Raw genomic sequence first — 20,930 nt, 5'->3', positions numbered from 1 at the left:
ACCTGGAGATGGTCATACGTATGAGTTCGTTGCTTTCGAGGACGAAGTCTGGTTTATCCCACTTAAGATGCTATCCAAATATGCAGAGTAGCAGAGTTAGAAATTCGAGAAATAATAAACAAATAACAAAAATTTTACACGAGGCCATTATTACGTAAACCTCTTCTGATTAATAAGATGTTACAATATTGTGTCAGTAGTAACATTTTCATTAGTCTTGCCATCAATTTGATCAATTACCAACAGAAAACCAGCTAGTAAAATTAATTAAGACATCCGCAAGTTCATATATTGAGGTGCGTTTTCATTATTTAAGTTAATCGATAAGATCTTCTATTACAAAAAGATGCTATATAATAAACTCATTTTACTGGAAGGACAGTAATTTTAATATTCAAAGTCGATTAAAAGGTAAAGGTAAAGAATTTTTTTATACTAAAATAAAGGACTAGACTATCTTATTCTAGTATTTTTCTACTATATTAATATTACGACTACTTGTAATCAACAAATACTTGAACAAAAATTATTCTATTTAGAATCGATTAATTAAATGAAAACGCGTGTTTACGGGTATTCACTTGCCATTCACCAATTCGATCAATCACCGACGTAAAACTATCTAGTAAATTTAACTATGGCAGTTGCGAGTTCATATATTGAGGTGCGTTTTTATTATTTAAGTCAATCGATAAGATCTTCTATTACAAAAAGATAGCTTATATTATTTCAAGGGATATAATTTTAATATTAATCGCACTTGACAACTAATATAGTATTATCTCGAAAATGGCGTTATATTATATTTTATCTCAGAATTGCGTTACATTAATAATTTATCTCCAAAATTTTGCTACATTGATGTGTCATTCTTATTCGATTTAATTTCAAAGTAACAGGACAATACTGTCGCTAGGAAACTAAATAGGTAATATTAATATAAATTATAGCCATTATGAGATAACACTATGTTAGCTGTCATGTGCGATTTGAAGTTGATTAAAAATTAAAGTTGAAATTATTAAGTAATAAAAATTTTTATATAACTATAACTATATTTTAAATAACTATCTTGTTTTGGTATTTTTCTACTGTATTAATACTTCACGACTACTTGTAATCAACGAATACTTGAATGGAATACGTGTATTCCGTTCGATCAATCGATTTAGCGCGGAAGGTTTCCCATCACTAAATAGTTCTTGGGACGTCATAGTGGATACATAAAATGTGAACCACGGAACGGAGATCGCGCATTGTAACAAATACGTTTTTGATAGTGACGGGGATAGCTATTGGAACGGAGGAACACCCATAGAGCTATTAGTACGTCCTTGGGAACACCTTTAAAATGGCTCCATCGTTTTCGTTCAGTAACTTCAACTTTTGAAAGGTGGCAACGTCAATGTATGTGGAAAATCTTAGGGGTGTATTCCCCTCAATGCTCAAGTCAGGACTAGAGTACGATTTAAACCACTAGAAATCATACTCAAGTCCTTGCCATTAGGGTCGTATTTCCAGTGCTTGAAATTATACTCACGTCCTGACTTGAGCATTGAGTAGTCCTGGAATACACCCTTAAGAGGACGGAAAAAAATAAAGGAAGGAAAAATATCCGAATTCAATTTTCTAAAAAATATGATTTTTTCAATACGGAAATTTTTATATGACCCAACATTAGAAAGGTTTTTATGTATAGTTCTAGGTTTAACGTTTCTACTTCGAGGATGGAAAACCATAATTTCTATAACTTTTGACAAGATTTGTCAAAGGAGTGTCAAAAACCGTAAGTAAACAAAATTAATCGTCGCGCAAAGCGACAGAGCCATACGTACAAAAGTTCAAGTTGAAGGTTAAAATATAGCAAAAAGCCAAGACAAATATGAAAAAAGATACATTTTATTATGGATGGAGTTAATCACAACAAAAATTAAGTGACCTAATATATTAAGTTAAAATAAATAAATAGGTACCGTATCTACATATTTTTTGAAATTATTGTTAAACAGAGATTTTGTTAATGCACATCCACACACTACCCCCATGGATACTGTAATAGCTGATGCTAAAATAGCTGACGACAGTATCGTAATAACATTGGAAATAGGAGTCGGCATTCTACATACCTAATGTAATACTTATGCCTATGTTATCATTTTTATAAGCATGTTGGAGGTATGCGTGGACAGTCTGGAGTCAGCAATCAATGCTATACAGAATGGTGCCGATGAATTGGAATTGTGCAGCTCGTTGCCCGAAGGCGGTCTTACTCCTTCGCCTGGACTTGTTCGAACAGTCATTGCTGCGGTATGCTTGTCATTTACTTTGGCCTTAAATATAATGTTTAGTAGTGACTAGTATCGAGTTTTAATGCCAATATTTGTTTTACAAGTAGAAGAGCTCTTGTAGTCCCCTAATTTGCTGAGGATCATGATGCATTATGTATGGTCATTAGTTATTTCTAACAGGTTCTGTCGCGTAGGGACAGTGCTTCTATTTTCTCAATGTCCCTTGGCAATCATCAATTTCTGTATGCACATGAATATGAATATACTTCATTGTTGTTTTGTTTTAATTTCTGTGTGAACTATATGGACCTGAAAACTATTTCCCTGTTTTTAATAACATTTGGGTCATTCCAGCGAAAATGATACCGCAGTTCAAAAAAATAAATTGGATAATTTGGTTTTAATTGTATGACTAGAATACGCCCAATAAATTAAATCATTAGAAATAAATGTAATTGTTCGGAAATTGTACAGTGATTGTATATTTTGTCTTCATTAATACAGCCATAGTGCTATTATCTATACTGAAGCATTTTTTCCTATAATATTAGCAACAATTTTCGCGGTTGTTTGTGAGTCTTTCTAAGTAAGTTATTACAGTCAAAGAAAAGACAATTTACAAATTTTAAAACAGTGATAAGTGATTGCATGGAAGTATATATGGTGAGGAGTTATTAAAGTTTCAATAAATACTAATTTCAAATCCCACCCGTCACAATGAAACATATATATTTTTATTTTAACCAATAAATATGCTATCTATTGGTATTCGCTTTTGTAAAAGTAACAATTATGCTAAGGGTCATTTTTTTGTCTTGGTTGGTCATTGTGCATGTAACTAGAAATGTAAATATGTCGCACCTGTCACAGCCATGGGTGGGACACACTTCTAAATGTGTTTACTATGAACAAATGTTTGTATTTTCATGGATTCGAGTTGTCACGATGTTTACTAGGTGTAACAGTTGCTTTAATTTCGGAGTTTAACATTTGATGTGTTAAATTGTGATGATTGGGACTCCATTTTGTGACAGGTCGGACAAGTTACATTAGATTACATACAATTTAAAAAAATACACTGTTTATATCTAAATCCATCATTTGTAAGGAAATTTTTTATAATTCTTCTCATAACTAAGATATTTTAACACATAAAAAAAGACAATTGAAAAGCAACAACATTTTTCCTGATTATTTTTAGTATCAGGAAATTCATGAATAGTCTGTCTCTACTAGTTTTAACTTAATTATATTCGAGCATAATAATATTCGAGCAAAACTTCTAAAATTTGATATATTTTGATATAATACATAATCTTCACAGATGCGGCAGGATTTTTCAAATTTATTAACGTATTTTACATGCGTGACTTTGATTTCATGTCGTCATAGAGTTTAAAAAAAAAATAGGATTATTTTAGCAGTTCTTTAATACTGTTTTTTTATGTTAAAATGTCTTAAGAAGACAAAAATTATAAAATATTTGCTTACTAACGATGGATCTCATATTAAACAGTGTAATTTTATTAATTCTGTGTATTCAATTGTAACTCGTCCCTCCCGTCACAAAATTATGTCTCACCCGTCACAACTTAACATATTAGTTTCCTTAAAATTTATCGAAGTTATTAATTAAGTGTATATATAAAAAAGAACTGTAACATTCAAGTTATCTCATATGAAAAACTTGCTAAACAAAATATTAATAGTTTGTCTTGATCTTGACAATGAAGCCATCAACTCAATTGAAAAACTTGCTGAACAAAATATTAATAGTTTGTCTTGATCTTGACAATGGAGCCATCAACTCAAACTGGCGTATGTCGTAAGTGTCCCACCCGTCACACTTAGAAAATTAAAAGTTTTGAGGATAAATCATGTCATAAATTTATTGAAATAAATAGTCGCAGTTGAATTGCATACCTGGCTTCATGATATTTTCATTTTAAGTCTAATTAAGCTTTGGTTAGGGAGAAATTACTTAAAGTTCAAGAAAAAAGGAGTCAAAATGTCCCGTCAATTTGGAATGGCCCATTTACTCAATAAATCAATAAGTAAGTTAACAAAAATATGAAGTAAATAAAGTGTGATTCTGTTATACTATAACTAAAAACGAATATTTTTGCGGTTACTAATGAACAATACGTAACTAACAATTATCTATTGTTCTTTCGTACTTTATTAGGTGACTCAAAAGGAACTGAATTCTTTTTTATCATATTTTAAAATATTTTTTACTGTTCTGATTGGAAACACCACAAGCTACAGAAACATGTTTTTGGACTTTTTGATAATAACCACTGGTGTTTTTCTTGAATGTATTGGCTTCTTATAAAAAAATACAAGTACATGCTGTAAATTATCTGTGAATAAAAGCCGACGTATTCGAAACACAAAGTTTGTCGAGAGACTTTGAGAAATTGAAGCACAAGCATATTTGCAAGAGTTTTTGCACTTGGTTATCCCATTTTGCAGAAGGTGGCTCTATCAGCATTAGATTTTACATCTTTTTTTTTTTTAGTTTTTACAAGTTTTTAAAGTCAGAGCTTTTTCCACTTTTTGCTTTTTTATATATATATATATATATATATATGTATATTAAAATATTTGTGCATGCAGCTTTGAGGATTTATTATCTATTGTGACTTATACATAAAGCCTTATTATAAATTCTATAATGCACAAGGCAAGACATTAAAAACACACACAAGGACATAATAATATGTAAAGGTGAGATAAGATATAGATAAGTCTAAGGCTCAACTCACACTGGCGCAGAGTCGCGACGCGTCGCGTTGCGTCCTGTTTGTCAACTATAACACCTGGCGACGGTCGCATTAGTGCGTCCGGATCACAGTGTGGTCGGTGTCTGACGCCTCACTGCGCTCAAGTAACGCGCAGCGACTCCATATTTGCATAACATAAATTTGTACCTTAATAATGGGAAAATAGCTATAGGCGAAAAACATGACGCGTCGCGACGTTTCGACTCAGCGCCTGTGTGAGTTGAGACTAAGAGATTCAGCCAATCCTAAGAACCTATTCACACGGCGTATTTTTGTACGCGATGATGACGCGCGTACACGCACCCTACACGCGCGTCATCTGCGCGTATACTTGCGTCGAAAACACGCATTCGAAAAAACACGCGTTGATGGCGCGTATAAAATACGCCGTGTGCATATAAGCTCTAACTGTGGTGAAGAAATAAAATCTGCAGGGCTAATTATTGTATAATAAATTTATTAAAATTTAAATGTAAATATTAATGATGATAATATAAGTACTGCCTAATACACAGGGTTATTTGTAAAATACTAATATCTTGTGGGCTGTAATACTGACATCATAAACAACGACTTATGATCATGATGTTAGTACCTAGTATTTATAAACATAATATTCATAAATACATACATAAACAGTCTTCCCAGTCTTCTAATAATAATAATAAAATCTTTAAATTTCCTTAAGATGTCAATTATGTACATTACATAATTGCAATAGAACAAAGATTGGCAGTGATTGGTGCCTGACAAGGTAGTTCAGATATTCGAGGTTACCAGGTCTCTACGCTCATACGAAAAAAGAAAACATTATTTAGGTAGTACAATGGATGGGTAACAGAGCAATATAAATCCATTTACATATGAATAATCTGGTAATTGCCTAGCAGCAACAAAATCCTAATAATAATAATAACAAGAACGCACACACTCAACATAGCCTTGCATTAGGGAAACTCTGTATCGCAGGTGCCATGGACACACACATAGACAACCACAAATTACACTCAAACTCACGACTGGAATAAATGTAGGTTATTTAATAGTTAATATATTATATTGTAATGTAATCATTTAGTATAATTAAATAGTGTGATTTATGAATTTAGCCCTCAGATGTTGCTGTGCCCTTGCAGGGCGTCACGTGTATACCATCAAATTAATGTTCCATCTTAAATTCGTAATGTGATTTGCAATAAACACTTGAAATTAAAAGTGAAATAGGTTATACAAATATTTCTCTCGGCCCGGGAATCGAACCTGAGACCTTTGCGTGGAAGTCCGGCAGGGTGGTTCACCCTAACGAAATCCGTGTCACGGAGCCACAGAGGCAGTTGAATTTCTGACAAAAATACCAGCGTTAAGAGACCACATCACTACTAATTAAGAGATGAGTAATGATTAAATAGAATATAAATCATCAATTAAGTAACGGTAATGGGAGAGTTGGATGTAAAATTGTCATGGCCTGCTAATCTCTTACTAGAAATTTAAGTCTAGAATATAGATATTAATTGGATATTAAACAAAGTTTAAATATTTTTATAGATTGACTGCCACCTTACAGACTATAAGAGTTGTGGTAGCTTCTTCAAGGTAATGAATATTTTTGCTTAGTTTCGTAGCTATAGCTAACACATGCCTACAGGGTCTCATGCTAGGTGTGAGAATATTCCACGTGCAATAGTATTAGAAGAAACACCATTACTGTGGCTTCATTCAGAATCTGTGCAGCCCTTCGTCTTTGCGACCAGCAATTGATTTATTGTGGTCATTAGGTACTAAGCACAATTTACGAGTAAACAGTATTATGAACTGAGTGATTATCTTGGCCTATTGTTTTGGTTTCCTCCATGCCTGTCGACGAGCGAGTCTCTGCTCTCTATAAGTTTTAGATTGAACAAGTGCTTATTTACTCCGCATTGCCAGTTTCCCCACAGTGTTTAGCACTGTACGCCTTGAGTATTTGAAATCATTGGTCTGCATCCAGACATCCCGGGAGACATGTGTGTTTTGGTGATCGAGTATATAACCAGAAATAGAGACGAAATGTCATTTAATTTGTTTGAAAACTATTCTGCCATATCATTACTGTGACAACTGCGCTCCTTTTGGCCAGCCCGAGTTCGAAACAATTGACGGGTGTCGTTAACTGTTTCACTTCAAATCGACCAGTTAACTTGAGCTTTGCTATAATGGGCGATAATTGCAAAATTACATATTTTATATTTAGTTACTGCTGAAATGTGATTCCGTTTGTTTTGTAATTAGATGTTTTGCTGTTTTTCCTACACCACCGAATAGAACAGCACGGCATTGTTAGAGATATTATCTTTATTACAATAAATACAAAATATTTTTTGGCATACACGGAGACGTACACACAGGTCCGTAGTTGATCTGTCTATATTTCAGTGCAAACGAGAGTTGATATTTATAAGAGCTGTATCGCTAATGTGTTACCAGGAATATATGGCCCTTATTTCGTCTCTATTTATGGTTATATACTCGATAGTTTTGGTTTAGCTGAATGAGCTTTGCCAGGCCTTATGTGGTCTATACGAAAGGTTCGGTGCCAATAAAGGTCGCTCTAGCATTTAGCCTTTGATGTTAGACGGAGCCAAAAATATAAAATTTCTTACATAGCGCAGTTTCTTTTGAAAGTCCGTCTTCCAGGGCATTACAGTCACCTTATTTATTTCTGTCCCTAAGCAGTAATGTGACTATTACTTGTGATTATTACTGCGTTTCGGAGGAAAGGAGTTACTACTACAGAATTATTAGACTTACTAGCACCCAGTATATTTTAATCACTTTTTCTAGCCCAGTTATTTTGTCAAGAATTCACTTATATGTACATAATTATGGTATACTTAGTTACTAAAATGTTACGTTACTTAACTAGTAAGCAAACTTTTACTTAGTATATGAGTACAAATTTCTAATTAGGTTTTCGAACTACATTTTTAAGATTTCGTAATTTGATGTTGCCTTTTCCAGATTGACGACTACGTGAACCTCTGCAATGAGCCTCTGAAGGTATGTATATGGGCGCCTTCAAATTAGACGGTTGTTGAAAAGCTGCAGTGGCTCGGCAGCCGCGCGTCTGTAGCACTTCAGTAATTTTTAAACTGGAAACCGATACCGTTCTGACGCGTCACGTCAAACAAATGTCAATCCGACTTTAGTTTACTGTATGTGACTTCTTCTTCTTCTTCTTCTTCGTTTTGGTCAATGGCGGTTCCTTCTTTTTAAGATTTCGCCAGTGTCGAGTTTTCCGCTTAGCAGAATGTATATGAAGTTTATGTTTCTGTAAATATGGCCGCCACAAAGAGGATAGGCAATTTGAGGCGGCGTGCTTGGATTGACTCGGGATTCCTTAAAACGGGCCGTTAAGGGTACCTATTCTAGTTCGAGATTCGTATAATTTCGCGTTTTGTTCTGCGATTAAGGCACAATAGCACTATCCTATTCCACTTTAAACTAGATTTCACAAAATAATTGAAAGTCAAAATAAAAACGAAACTTTTCCCTCCAAAAGGTCCAGAGCGAATCCGTATGTGACTTCGAAAGAGGCGCGCGTGTCATGATAGCAGCGGTGCAACAGAGCTTCTAAATAATGTATGAAAATTAGTATGTGCGCCACAGTTGTGCCACTGCAGCACTTCTATAAGCGTCAAATTTTAAAGCGCCCTGTCTTGTTATTATATCAAAGTTCGATGAAGGTATTTATTTTTTATGTTCAGACTTTATTACCAGGTTTATAATAATAATAATCATCATTTATTTCGGTATCAGGCCCATAGATTGTTAGTAAATTACAAAATGGTCTATACAACTTCAATGGCTTTGGTTGGTTCTGCATCACTTTGGAAAAAATATATAGTGAAATTGACGATATACACTGATTATTATACGGTGTGAAAACAAATTTTCACAATAGAAAAAAAAAACAAACTTACCTTGAAATTTTACAATAACTAATATTTTTTTTATTTTTTTAAAATTTTTAAATTTTACATATGGATACCAATGATTTTTTATATCAACTGAACTAAATAAAGCACGTATAGTATATACATGTAAATTTTTCAAAGGGCTTTAATTTCGTTTGTAAAAAAATAAATTTTGAAATATAGCCAGTGTATTAGTACGGGAAAAATAGAATTCGAGCGGAAGTAGTATTGACTCTTAAGGGTTAGTTACACTATAACAACACAGCAACACAAACACAAATAAACGTTAATAACACTATGTACACAGTAAATATTAAAGAATAACGGTTAATATTAGACAGTACCTTTATACCGGCGAGGTGGACACTGTTGCACTTAATTACCGAGACGGTTCGAAAAAGGTCCTTTCTCCACAACAGAGCTACTTCGCCGTGTGGCCTTCCTTGCACTACGCCGACAGAAATGTCGACGGCAGAAGTATCAGTCGCAAAGCGGTTATCTATATTTCCTAAGTACGACAAGTCGTACGGCAACAACCGTGCAGCGCAATCAGGTCCGCCGATCGACACTGTCTTCACACACACTCTACCGACCTCTTAACGATGCAAAGAAAAAAGTTGCGTCGTATTACTCATTTTGAGTGTTTATTAACTTCGTTAATGTCTTTCCCACTAACGACCATGCCTGACTCCTTTTTTGTGTAATTTAATCCATTTTCACACTTATTTGTTCTATATTTATGCATAAATTGGATTATTTTTCAACATAATTCAAGGTATCGCTTGTTGATACTTCTTTAGCAACGTTTTAGACGTAAACGGGTGTTTTAATGTTAGCGCTCGTAAACATTTCCTCGGTATCTAGGATGGCGTTTCCTCTCTGATCTACAAAATGATTCTTTAATTTTTACATTTGTACCTACTGAAGCCCCATACATCATTACGTTTTTGGGGTTTCCATTCGCCTTGCACAATTTTAATCAGCAATTTTTGTCTCTCCCAATCTTTATTTTCTCCACGGTCTCAACGATTTTGTTAGCCTGTAAAGTTAGTTGATTCCGCGTTCGGTGAACCATTTATTGAATGATTATACTATCTGTACTTATTGTCATTATGTAAACTTGACACCAGGAATCGTAGTTATGTGCAGTTAGCTCATTGTTACACATAGGCATTTTCCCTTCCAACGACTGCTAATCACGCACGCGGACGACATATTACAAATATAATATTTCTTTTTTCAGCGACCCAAACTCAATATCATGATAAGATGTCGAGGTGGTTCCGATTTCTACTACTCAGATCGAGAAATAATAACCATGTTCGAAGATATAGAATTTTACAAGACTATGAATGTTGATCGATTTGTTTTCGGAGGTCTGACACCTGACAAAAATGTCGATGTTCGCCTGTGTGCCAAGGTAATAACTCGGGCAGCTCCTAAACCAGTCACCTTTCATAGAGCATTCGACTGCTGCAGGGACCCGCGGGAAGCTATGAAAATAATTATTGGTTTGGGGTTCGACAGAGTCCTTACCAGCGGGCACAGACCCACTGCTGCCCACTTGTTGGCCATACAACTACTTAAACAACTTTTGTGTGAATTTGGCGACAACATACAAATAATGCCTGGCGCTGGAATTACAGTAGACAACGTAAAAACTTTCATTGATAATGGATTTAAAATTGTACATAGTTCTTGCAAAGTGCCGAAGAAGTGGCCTAAAAATCAATTGTCTCTAGGTACTAGTGACTCAAATATTATTTTCGTGACTGACGGTGAAATTGTACGGAAAATGAAACAACATATATCAGCGTCTTCAATTAGTACGTAATATCTAATATACTATAATAAACAATTTGGATTTTATTTGTTATTCCTTCTATTTGTCTGCTTTTGCAGGAAATAATGTAACAATCGTCAGCGTACATCTGAAACCAATTTGTTGCAAGGCATTTTGGCGCGGCTGTTACGAAAAAAGGTTTTAAGCTGTGTACTGAATACATCAATAAATATTGCGCCCCGTGCCTCACATTTTATCAGGGCGGCATATTCCCGAGGAAAAATGTCGGGTTGTTTAATGATGCTATTACGACCGGGAAACAATATCAGTAGGTCGCGTCGGCTGAACGACTCCTTTATTGCGACCTGTCTCTGTTAACACTAATTGCATAGATATTCGTAGCGGTTTCCATTTTGTATGTGAGATCTGATTATAATCGCGAAAATAAATATGCAAACTATTCAACGCGAAGTCCTTACAGTGGCAATAACTCCTTTTAAAAGCGTTGCTCCAATTTGTGCTTGTCGTATGATTGATGATGATGTAAGAGATTTCCCAGCCAGCGTTGGGTGTCACCACCGGCCGCGAAACCAATCTTCCGCCACCCGTCAATCAAACAAACCTTTGTTCTCGGTAACGTTTACAGATCGTGACAATAGCGCAATTTGACCTCTCAATCAGCTTGCTTCAAGGGAATTTCTTTATTAAAGGCATCTACATTATTATTGAACCCATTAACGAATTAGATACGTAGGTCGAAGCGGTTACAACATAAAGGTCGACTAGCGAACATTGGAAAGGAAAATTCACGGGTGCCGTAAAGCAATAATGAAAAACCTTGATAAATGAACAAATTTATTTAAGTGGATCCAAGTGAATTTGTTTATACTACACACCTTACCTTACTTTACGTCTAAGGTACAAAATAAGGCTATGTCGTGTAGTGTGAATACGCTTATTTAAGGCAGTTCTTGCTTTACCGTGTCGTGCTTTACGTTCACTATTTACAACAAGTTATCTATACGTACTCTTAAAGTAGGGACAATAGAATTGGTCAAGTTGCAAGGAATGTACAAGTTTTGGTTAAAGCGTTTCAATTTCAATCAAGCGAAATAATTCGGAACAAAGGTTTTCTCGTATAGCAATCCAATATCAGGAATTATACAACAACCTACAGTTAGGTAGGCACATTCAACATAAGTACATATATAAATATATAAATTGTAACTAACACACGGATATAAATAATTACAATTTGGCTACATTACGCGCTTGGTAAATGCGAATATCATAATCTTATTTAACTTATCCTAAAGAACGATTTTCCAGCTTCAAAGAATATACAATAATAAATCATCTCCGACTAGAGAGATTCAAATAGCTACTCAAAAAAACAAATTAAATTCTTCGACGACTCAAGGTTTTCTAATTCTCAATGTCTGGTTCATTTAAAATACTAGTTTGTAAAAGAACCTTATTTTCAGACCAAAAAAATTGACTACGTTTCACTTACTACTTATCAGCATATCTACTCATTTCTTAGATAAAATTTATTTATTCAAGATTCAGCTATAGTTCTGTCGGTGTTCACGGTTCATTACAGGTGATGCAGTAAAGGTGTCTTCGATGTCTATACGATAACGGAATGCCTGTTCGTCTTCTTATCAGGTGCATAGGGTTCCAGTTTGTCTGGTTCGGTGTTCAAAGCGCTGTAGTCCACGGGAAAAGGAGGTTGAGGAAGGGAGTCCTTTGGGGGCACTAAAACCCACTGTCCAGGTCCATTGGGATTCTTCCCCATCAACCAGTTGGTGAAGCAGTGCACGTACGTGCCGTAATCCAGAATCAAGTAGCCGTTCTGTTGAAATTAGAGAAAGGAAAGAAAAGCCTAAAAGATGAACTAGGATAAATTAAGTTCATGTGTTAGATTCATTTTATATTGCGGCGGAACGGAATAGAAGCGAATTTTTGTAACGATATCGTACATAGCATAATGAACTGTATGGTCAATTGTGTAACGTACAAACTAGATACAAGCCAAATCTTCCGCGGAATGCACGAGCGTTCTCTAGCATGCGCGAGAATTTCGGGAAAGATTTTGGTTCGTATCTAGATTGCACACACGCCAGCACATCAAGCTACACTTTGAAGTATATCTTGTTCCGTTGCACTGGAGGCGATTTTCGAACAAAAATGTGTAGTCTGATGTGCCGTTGTCCGTAGGTTACACAATATTGATCATAAAGTTCATTACGCTGTATACAATATTGTTACAAAAATTCGTTTCCATTCCGTTCCGCCGCAATACAAATAGAGCCTAACATAATGTATACGATATTCAACAAGAATGTTTGTTATAATTAACCGACTTCAAAAAAGAGGAGGTTCTCAATTCGACTTTGTTTTTTTTGTATGTATGTTACGCGATAACTCCGGTATTTGTGAACCGATTTTCATGATTCTTTTTTGTTGGGAAGAAGGTACCTCCATAGTGGTTCTATGTCATTTTGAAGAAAATCATCCACCTCTAAGGGTGGCTGAACACGCATGAACGTTCATTTTTATAAATAGCGCCTATATTACTTGCGAAGCAATTATTTCAATGGTTGGTTTTGCTATTCTCTAACTCGAGGCGTTGTTCTCTCTCAATATACTTTGAGTAGTGAGAACCGATTTTTATTATCTCCGGTGTCAAGTCCTGTATAGTGGCGAACTAGGGATATTTCAATAAAACTTGGCAAATAGATGTAATTCCACGTACTTTTGAGGTCGGTTATTTAGTACTCTGTACTGATTGATATTAAGGTTTCTCTTCGTAATGAATAACATTTGGCGTATGTGTTCTGAATGATCCATTCTTTGTTGGGACTCTGAAGAAAATAACTTACGCTGGTCATCCTGTCGTACGCGGTGTCGATAATCTCGTCGACTCGCGTTGCGGTGAGGCCAATCACGGAGCGGTAAAACGATGCCAGCGCTGACTTCGTTATTTCACCAGTGCCTGCATAATTACAAGTGAACTCATTGACTGAAAAGCGCATTCATTGATTGCTCGTGCCTTTGACGGATTAAAATCGAGAAAAGCTTATCACATTTGAATGTTAAGCGTGAAACACACAGAGAGCAGGTGCGAGTCGGGACCGCGGCGGGTCAACTCCGTGTATTTTATATGGACGATAACACACAGTGCGCGGGCGTGGGGCGCGCATGCAGATGTGTTGTCGTCCATATAAACTCACGGAATTAGATCCGCTGCGGTCACGTTCCGACTCGCGCCCGACCCGCATCCGCTCTCTGTGTGTTTTACGCTTTAGTGTGCTTAAAAGACGCTGGTAGAAGCACCGCGTGACACGCAGCGCCACTACTAATTTTCATACAATATCTAGTCTGCAACTGTGGCGCTGCAGCTGCGCTTGTAAATATTAGGGGAACGTGGGGTATTGGGAGCCCGCGGGTAATGAGAGCGGTGTTAAACTGGACTTTCCCAATGCTCATATTTCTGCAAACGGCACTCCTATGTCTTCGTTAACGTTCGACAAGGTTCGAGTCCCGTGGGCGCCCCCGTAGAACCCCGCGTTTAGTCGTAGGAGATGATAGTGTGTTTTTCGCTTCGCGCTTATAAAATTTGCTAAATTTCATCATCTCAGGTAAGCATTAAAATGCATAGATACTACATTGTATTTACACTAGTTAAGTCACTATCTCCATCAAATTTTAGAAGTTATGCTTGAAATCACAATAAAAATAGAAATGTTTTTACTGTTTTATTCCTTTTTCAATTCGATGTTACGCGGGTAACGAGAGCTATTTGGCTCTCCTTATCCCATTGCAATATTCACTGGATATTCCTTTAGCACTATCTTGTTTATTTTCATTACTTTTTAACTTATATATTTTGTTACTTTAATTTTTTTTCAAACTGATTATATATAATTGCTCCCATTTCACATACGGGATTCTTACCGGCTCCCATTTCCCGAACTGTGGGGTAATGAGAGCGAAAGACATGTTTTAGTTTTTTCTGTTTTAATCAAATATTTTATTTGAGTTTCATATTTTTTCTGTGATTACTTAGTACCCAGATATGTGAAGCGTACGTTCATAAATAATAAAAATTTAAATTGCATAAATTATGACTTTTATTGTCAAATTTCCTATCCTGTATTTCCTCCTATATGAAAATTAGTAGTGGTGACAGTGACGCTACTAAAGTGCTTCTTTTCTTTAGAACCTTTGCACACGGTGTATTCTATACGTGCCGTAAACGCGCTTGATCTGTGCGTAGTGAATCGATTCAAAGGCGCGCAATCATCGCTTTGCAAACATGAAGCATACATAGAATTCATGTAGTTGCTTCATTTAAAAAATTAACTGTAATTAACAAACTAAACTAAAATTAAAACAATCTCTCATCAAAGTGCGCGATACATGCTACGGCGCGTCTACGCGCCGATGACGCGTATACGCGCATCGTCGGCACGTATAAAATACGCCGTGTGAATAGTCTTTTACTGATGTCATTTTCAATAGCATCAAACAAATAGGTACCTACTTCATTGGTGTCAAGTCATTCAATTCAAGTCAATAAATGTCTTCTTGTTTTTATTTATATTACACATAACACATTAGGTTCGAATATTAAAATGTTATAATTTAGATTCCCTTCTTAATGCTAATTTTAATACTATAATAGCTTTATTTACATTTGTTTTACTTGTATTATTGAAATAAATTTATCTTTATCTTTATAGAGACTTTATAGAGACATGATCGCGGGTAAAAACGTAAGTACGTCGTGAAAAGAAAAACCAACCCACACTATAGATTTGGTTATTCTCCAACGGATTCGAGAGTTGGCACTAGTTTATACATTTGCAGCCAAAACGAAGCAAGTAGGTGCACTGTCGCGCGACTCACTGTACTGCCTTCCGGTTCATTTCATTCATGACCATTGTATTGAAGTTCAGCTCCATAGAGGTACCTAAGTATTTTTAGATGCGGCTAGTTGGGGGAGAAATGAAACAGAAAATATGTGGAATAAGTACATTGCCGTTCACAACTTTTCAAGCGATAGTATTTATCTGTAAAACTTTTTTAACTTTTAACTGCCTCCGTGGCCGAACGGTTACCATGCCGGACTGCCACGCAGAGGTCCCAGGTTCGATTCCCGGGCCGGGCGAAATATTTGTATGACCTACATTTATTTCTCTCGTGAGTTTGGGTGTAATTTGTGGTTGTTTATGTGTGTGTCCATGGCACCCGCGACACAGGGTTTCCCTAGTGCGGGGCTATGTTGAGTGTGTGCGTTATTATTATTATTATTATTATTTATTGGCCGTGCCCGTTTAGGATTTCGCCAGTATGAAGTGTTCCATTAAGTACATTTTGTCGCTTCCAGTGGGATCAGCTATTCAATAAGTTTTGTGAGGGTAATAGGGTTTGTACTTTGATAAAGAGAACAAGCTCATGTAGTACCTTTTGAATTTTGGTGTTGCAGATCTCTTCAGGTCTGTAACACCAAAATTCAAAATCTTTATTAGGATTACAAATACAATAATAGGAGTTGATAAAGTGCTAAATAAGGTACATGCAAATTATAGTCTTATATTGTTGCTGGATATATGTATATATAGTCACAAAGGTCAATGATAAAAGGGGAATAATTAACATAGGTACCTACATTAAGCTTGATTTAAAGTTCTTTGATTACCAACAAAACGAATGTTTCGATCGAAATGTCGCGTGACGTTTAAAGTTGCAGTTTAAAGCTTAACATAAGACATTTAGCGCCGATTTTCAAATAGCCATCAATTTCAGAACTGAATCTCTGACGTGGGAAGCAGTGACAATTTAGAGCAGGTAGACGCGATGGATCATGGCAAACACTATTCGGACATGTGAACCGACATTTGAATTGTTTTAGTTTTACAGATAAATACTATCGCTTGAAAAGTTGTGAACGGCAATGTACTTATTCCACATATTTTCTGTTTCATTTCTCCCCCAACTAGCCGCATCTAAAAATACTTAGGTACCTCTATGGAGCTGAACTTCAATCCAATGGTCATGAATGAAATGAACCGGAAGGCAGTACAGTGAGTCGCGCGACAGTGTACCTACTTGCTTCGTTTTGGCTGCAAATATATAAACTAGTGCCAACTCTCGAATCCGTTGGAGAATAACCAAATCTATAGTGTGGGTTGGTTTTTCTTTTCACGACGTACTTACGTTTTTACCCGCGATCATGTCTCTATAAACGTGTAGGTATTATATCACTTCTAGTTTATTGTACCCCCAAAAGCTTCAAGCACGGATAATCTACTAACACTAAAACTAAAATAGCACCTCCGTGTTGTGAATTTAAACCCTATGAATTTTACATTAAGCATTAAAAGTGAGCAAGGTTCTAAATGCCTTAAATAAATAAATTGCGCGTCGCACTTTGAAGGTAAATATCCTGCCTGACTAAGTAGGCATTCACCCATATAATTATTTAATGAATGTATCACAGATAATATACCGAATGGTGGCAGCGTATAAGTAAAATTAAGAATTAAAACTGAACACTGTTAGGTAGATATTAGAACAATATTTTGTTTTATTAGGACTCAAAATATTACGTCCAAAGGCCAAAGGGCTTGATCATCGAGTATATAACCAGAAATAGAAACGAAATAAGGGCCATCCATCCCTGGAAACTCATCAGGCAAATGGGCCTTAGATCACTTTTAAATATCAACTCTCGTTTGCGCTGAAATCACAAATTAGAAAGCTGAAATAGTACAGCAGCGCCAACAACTGACCTGTGTGTACGTCTCTGTATATTCCAAAAATATTCTATATTTATTGTAATAAAGCTAATATCATGCTGTTCTATTCGGTGGTGTGGGAAAAACAGCAAAACATCTAATTACAAAACGAACGGAATCACATTTCATCGGTAATTAAATATTAAATGTGTAATTTTTTAATTTTCGTTCATCATAGCAAGCTCAAGATAGTCGATGTGATGAAGTGAATGCGAAGTGTGTGTGATGAAGTGAAACAATTGACTACATCCGTCAATTGTTTCGAATTCGGGCTGGCCAATCAGATCGCAGTTGTCACCGTAACGATTTGACAGAAAAGTTTTCAAACAAATTAAATAACATTTCGTCTCTATTTCTGGTTATGTACTTTGTGGGCTTGACTATCTCATAATTAGGTGTACAATATGCTGCATTAAATGTTTATCATCTGTATCATAACACTTCTATAGTAGTGGTTGTCATAGATATCACTTCTGAATAGAGGATTGATTTATATCTGGCCTCGGGTAACGTCGGCGATGAATGAAATATTCTTTATTGCACTTTAAATTTCCAATGACAACAGAGAACAGTAATGTAAGTATAACATACAATGTACAACAGGCGGCCTTATTATATATATATTGTCTATAATAAATTAATAAATATATAAATAATAATAAATAATATACCTACCCAACGATATCTATGTACTGGCGTTCCACCTACCTTACATTTTTTGATATTAGATATCAAATATGTAAGGTAGAACTTTTATTGATAGAGTTAGGCACACGCTTTTGAATTTCCTGTCGGATATATTCCGGAGAGCGTACGTAGGAACTTTACAATTTTATTGTACTTTCACGGTTTTTCATTCGGATTGCTAGAAGGTCTGCAACACTCCATCCTTATGTCATTTACTACACACATTCGCACGAAGCGTTTTGCTTCATATCCATTTGATATCTCCTGATGCGTAAGGCAAAGGACTAGAATTTACTGCCGACATTGTTTCCCGAAGTCTGCATTTTAGGGCTAGAGTGAATAGGTATTGCTAGACAAACGCGTGACTTTATCGGCAACGTTATCGCTTAACATCTGTGCCTCTACAATGAGATTACTAGCGACCGTGTAAAATGTTTTTATACAAAATGTTGTTTCTTCTTGTGACTAGGTTAGGGGCGCTGTGTAATTTCATACAAAATTGTCAAGTAATTTATGTCTGTATGTATCTTAATGGCGGCCACTAGGCTTGGGCAACCGGCCGCTAGCGACAACTGCAACAGTAAACTCGTGGTGGAGGGACAGGTGAGGTTGTGAGTTGTGATATGGTTGTGACCAAGCGTTCGTTAATTTTACTTAAAAAAAATCTATGACAGCTATACGAGCGATTTTTTTAAATCGCAGCTGAACAGCGGATGCGGCAAATTATTCCACGAGAATTTAAACGCATTCTGTTACGCTTCAAACAGAATTTGAAATTCAACGAGGTTATTGAGTTAGAGTGATTACACATGGCGACGATGCAGACGCGCGTTTCACAAACGTGTGTTTACCGAACGCGCGTTTGCATCGCTGCACTTGCGATTTATAGACGATTGCATCGATGCAAACGCGCGACTTCGCGTTTGCATCGCTGCTTAAAGTCGCCTTGTGTACCCGCTCTAAGGAATAGATACGTAGCCATCATCGAGTATATAACCAGAAATAGAGACGAAATAAGGGCCATATATTCCTGGTAACACATTAGCGATACAGCTCTTATAAATATCAATTCCCATTTGCACTGAAATATAGACAGGCCCACTACTGACCTGTGTGTACGTCTCCGTATATTCCAAAAAATATTTTGTATTTATTGTAATAAAGATAATATCTCTAACAATGGCGTGCTGTTCCATTCGGTGGTATGGGGAAAAACAGCAAAATATCTAATTACAAAACAAACGGAATAAAATTTTATTAGTAATTAAATATTAAATATGTAATTCTCGTCCATTATAGCAAAGCTCAAATTAACTGGTCGACTTGAAGTGAAACCATTGACGACACCCGTCAATTGTTTCGAATTCGGGCTGGCCATTCGGAGCGCAGTTGTCACAGTAATGATATGGCAGAATAGTTTTCAAACAAATTAAATGACATTTTGTCTCTATTTCTGGTTATACATATACTCGATGGTAGCCATACTCTAACAAATTGGCTAATTTCATTTTTGATTTAGAAAACTGCACCTGGAGACTAAAATAAAAGCATTTCGAAAAAAAATCACATGATACATATTCCTGTGCCAGAAAGTGCAATATATGCTTACAAGAATGTACGGAATAATTATCTTGATTCATACTCCTTTGAAGCGGGGTGGCGGTTGGCAACGTCAAATTAAGCCCGTCAATCAAGCGAGTCGACTGCTGGTGCAGACAACACCGATATCGCTCGCATAAACATCCGACCCGTCTAATTATCCATAAGTCTATGTAATGGAAACAGTCCTGGGTCTATGAATGAGGTCAGTGCTGGCTATATTAGCCTACAGCGCCGAAACTTCGACAAATTTATATCTGTTATTAGTCTGATTGTAACCAAAAGTAGGTGCATGCTTCTCTACACAGTAGGAATTATAATAATTCGGACTCCGCGCGGCAATAGCCGCTGCTCTTAATTGACTACGGGTTCTCAGCAACTCAAAGCTAATGAACTGCTGGCGATCATCCAACACGCAATCGACACTAAAGACGAGGTCACCATCACGCAAATCTGCAAGTCAAACTTCAATGACGACGAGACTTGCAGTGGCAAGGCGCTGCTTTCCCGTATGCTCGGTAAGGCTAAACAGATGCCATCCGCCGGAGGGATGGAGGAGCGAAGAATCTCCAGGACATCATTATACTGTTAAGGACCCAGTAACTGACCCAGACGACGTATCACTCTGACGTATCTTTTCCTTTTAAGAGTACTAACTAACTAAGGATGAGTTTTTGGAGCGGTGTCATGTATCAACGTTTCCGAGCTTAGATATTTCCGAGGCCGGTTACCGTACACCCAAGATGTGTCATACGTCGCAGTCCATACGTGTAAATAAATAAATAGTGTTTTGTTATGTTGTTAAAGGTATACATATACATATTATATGGGCCATGTTGCCTGAATCAAATAGATAAAAATGTAGAGTCTGCCTAATGAAAGGTCAACGCTTTGGTCGTGGGTAACATGCCTATTCTGAAGACAGACTGTCTGGTTGGTCAGTTGCAAATTTTAAGACTCGTGGTTATTCACTAAATTATTAACACTAGATAGGCTTAGATCCGAAATTTCGGAGGCTAACACAC

At 36.2% G+C, this 20,930-nt stretch overlaps 2 protein-coding genes across 5 annotated transcripts in view; one reads left to right on the top strand and one right to left on the bottom strand.

Moving 5' to 3' along the window:
• Positions 1–1,309: 1,309 nt before the first annotated feature.
• Positions 1,310–11,027, top strand: LOC113239405 (copper homeostasis protein CutC). Of its 4 annotated transcripts, none has more exons than XM_026476401.1 (7): positions 1,310–1,326; positions 1,700–1,786; positions 2,166–2,307; positions 6,623–6,670; positions 8,075–8,113; positions 10,274–10,856; positions 10,933–11,027. In XM_026476401.1, the coding sequence occupies exons 3-7, from the start codon at positions 2,167–2,169 to the stop codon at positions 11,016–11,018; spliced, it is 897 nt and encodes a 298-aa protein (XP_026332186.1). In that variant the 5' UTR covers positions 1,310–1,326; positions 1,700–1,786; position 2,166; the 3' UTR covers positions 11,019–11,027. The 4 variants fall into 4 exon arrangements, with proteins under 4 accessions (XP_026332186.1, XP_026332187.1, XP_026332185.1 ...); XM_026476402.1 differs by lacking the exon at positions 1,310–1,326 and adding an exon at positions 1,341–1,407 and having other exon boundaries at positions 1,706–1,786; XM_026476400.1 differs by lacking the exons at positions 1,310–1,326; positions 1,700–1,786 and having other exon boundaries at positions 2,032–2,307.
• Positions 11,028–12,248: 1,221 nt separating this feature from the next.
• Positions 12,249–20,930, bottom strand: part of LOC113239387 — a 216,589-nt gene continuing 207,907 nt past the window's right edge. Inside the window, exons 7-8 of the mRNA XM_026476373.1 lie at positions 13,699–13,811; positions 12,249–12,668 (exon numbers count right to left, since the gene is read on the bottom strand). Coding sequence (XP_026332158.1) covers positions 12,444–12,668; positions 13,699–13,811 — 338 coding nt within the window. The 3' untranslated portion in view covers positions 12,249–12,443. The remainder of the gene's footprint in view (positions 12,669–13,698; positions 13,812–20,930) is intronic.

This window comes from Hyposmocoma kahamanoa, unplaced genomic scaffold (genome assembly GCF_003589595.1).
Source record: "Hyposmocoma kahamanoa isolate Upper Pololo Valley unplaced genomic scaffold, ASM358959v1 99879, whole genome shotgun sequence".
Classification (NCBI taxonomy): Eukaryota; Metazoa; Arthropoda; class Insecta; order Lepidoptera; family Cosmopterigidae; genus Hyposmocoma; species Hyposmocoma kahamanoa.
The sequence above is the reverse complement of the archived record's forward strand: the minus strand, read 5'-3'. Positions and strand labels throughout refer to the sequence as shown.

Bases quoted from the DNA above. Each gene is read 5' to 3' on its own strand.
- LOC113239405 (XM_026476401.1), top strand. From the start codon at position 2,167: ATGTTGGAGGTATGCGTGGACAGTCTGGAGTCAGCAATCAATGCTATA. The intron at 2,308-6,622 runs GTATGCTTGTCA...ATATTTTTATAG, and splicing joins TTCGAACAGTCATTGCTGCG to ATTGACTGCCACCTTACAGA. The intron at 6,671-8,074 runs GTAATGAATATT...TGCCTTTTCCAG, and splicing joins GTTGTGGTAGCTTCTTCAAG to ATTGACGACTACGTGAACCT.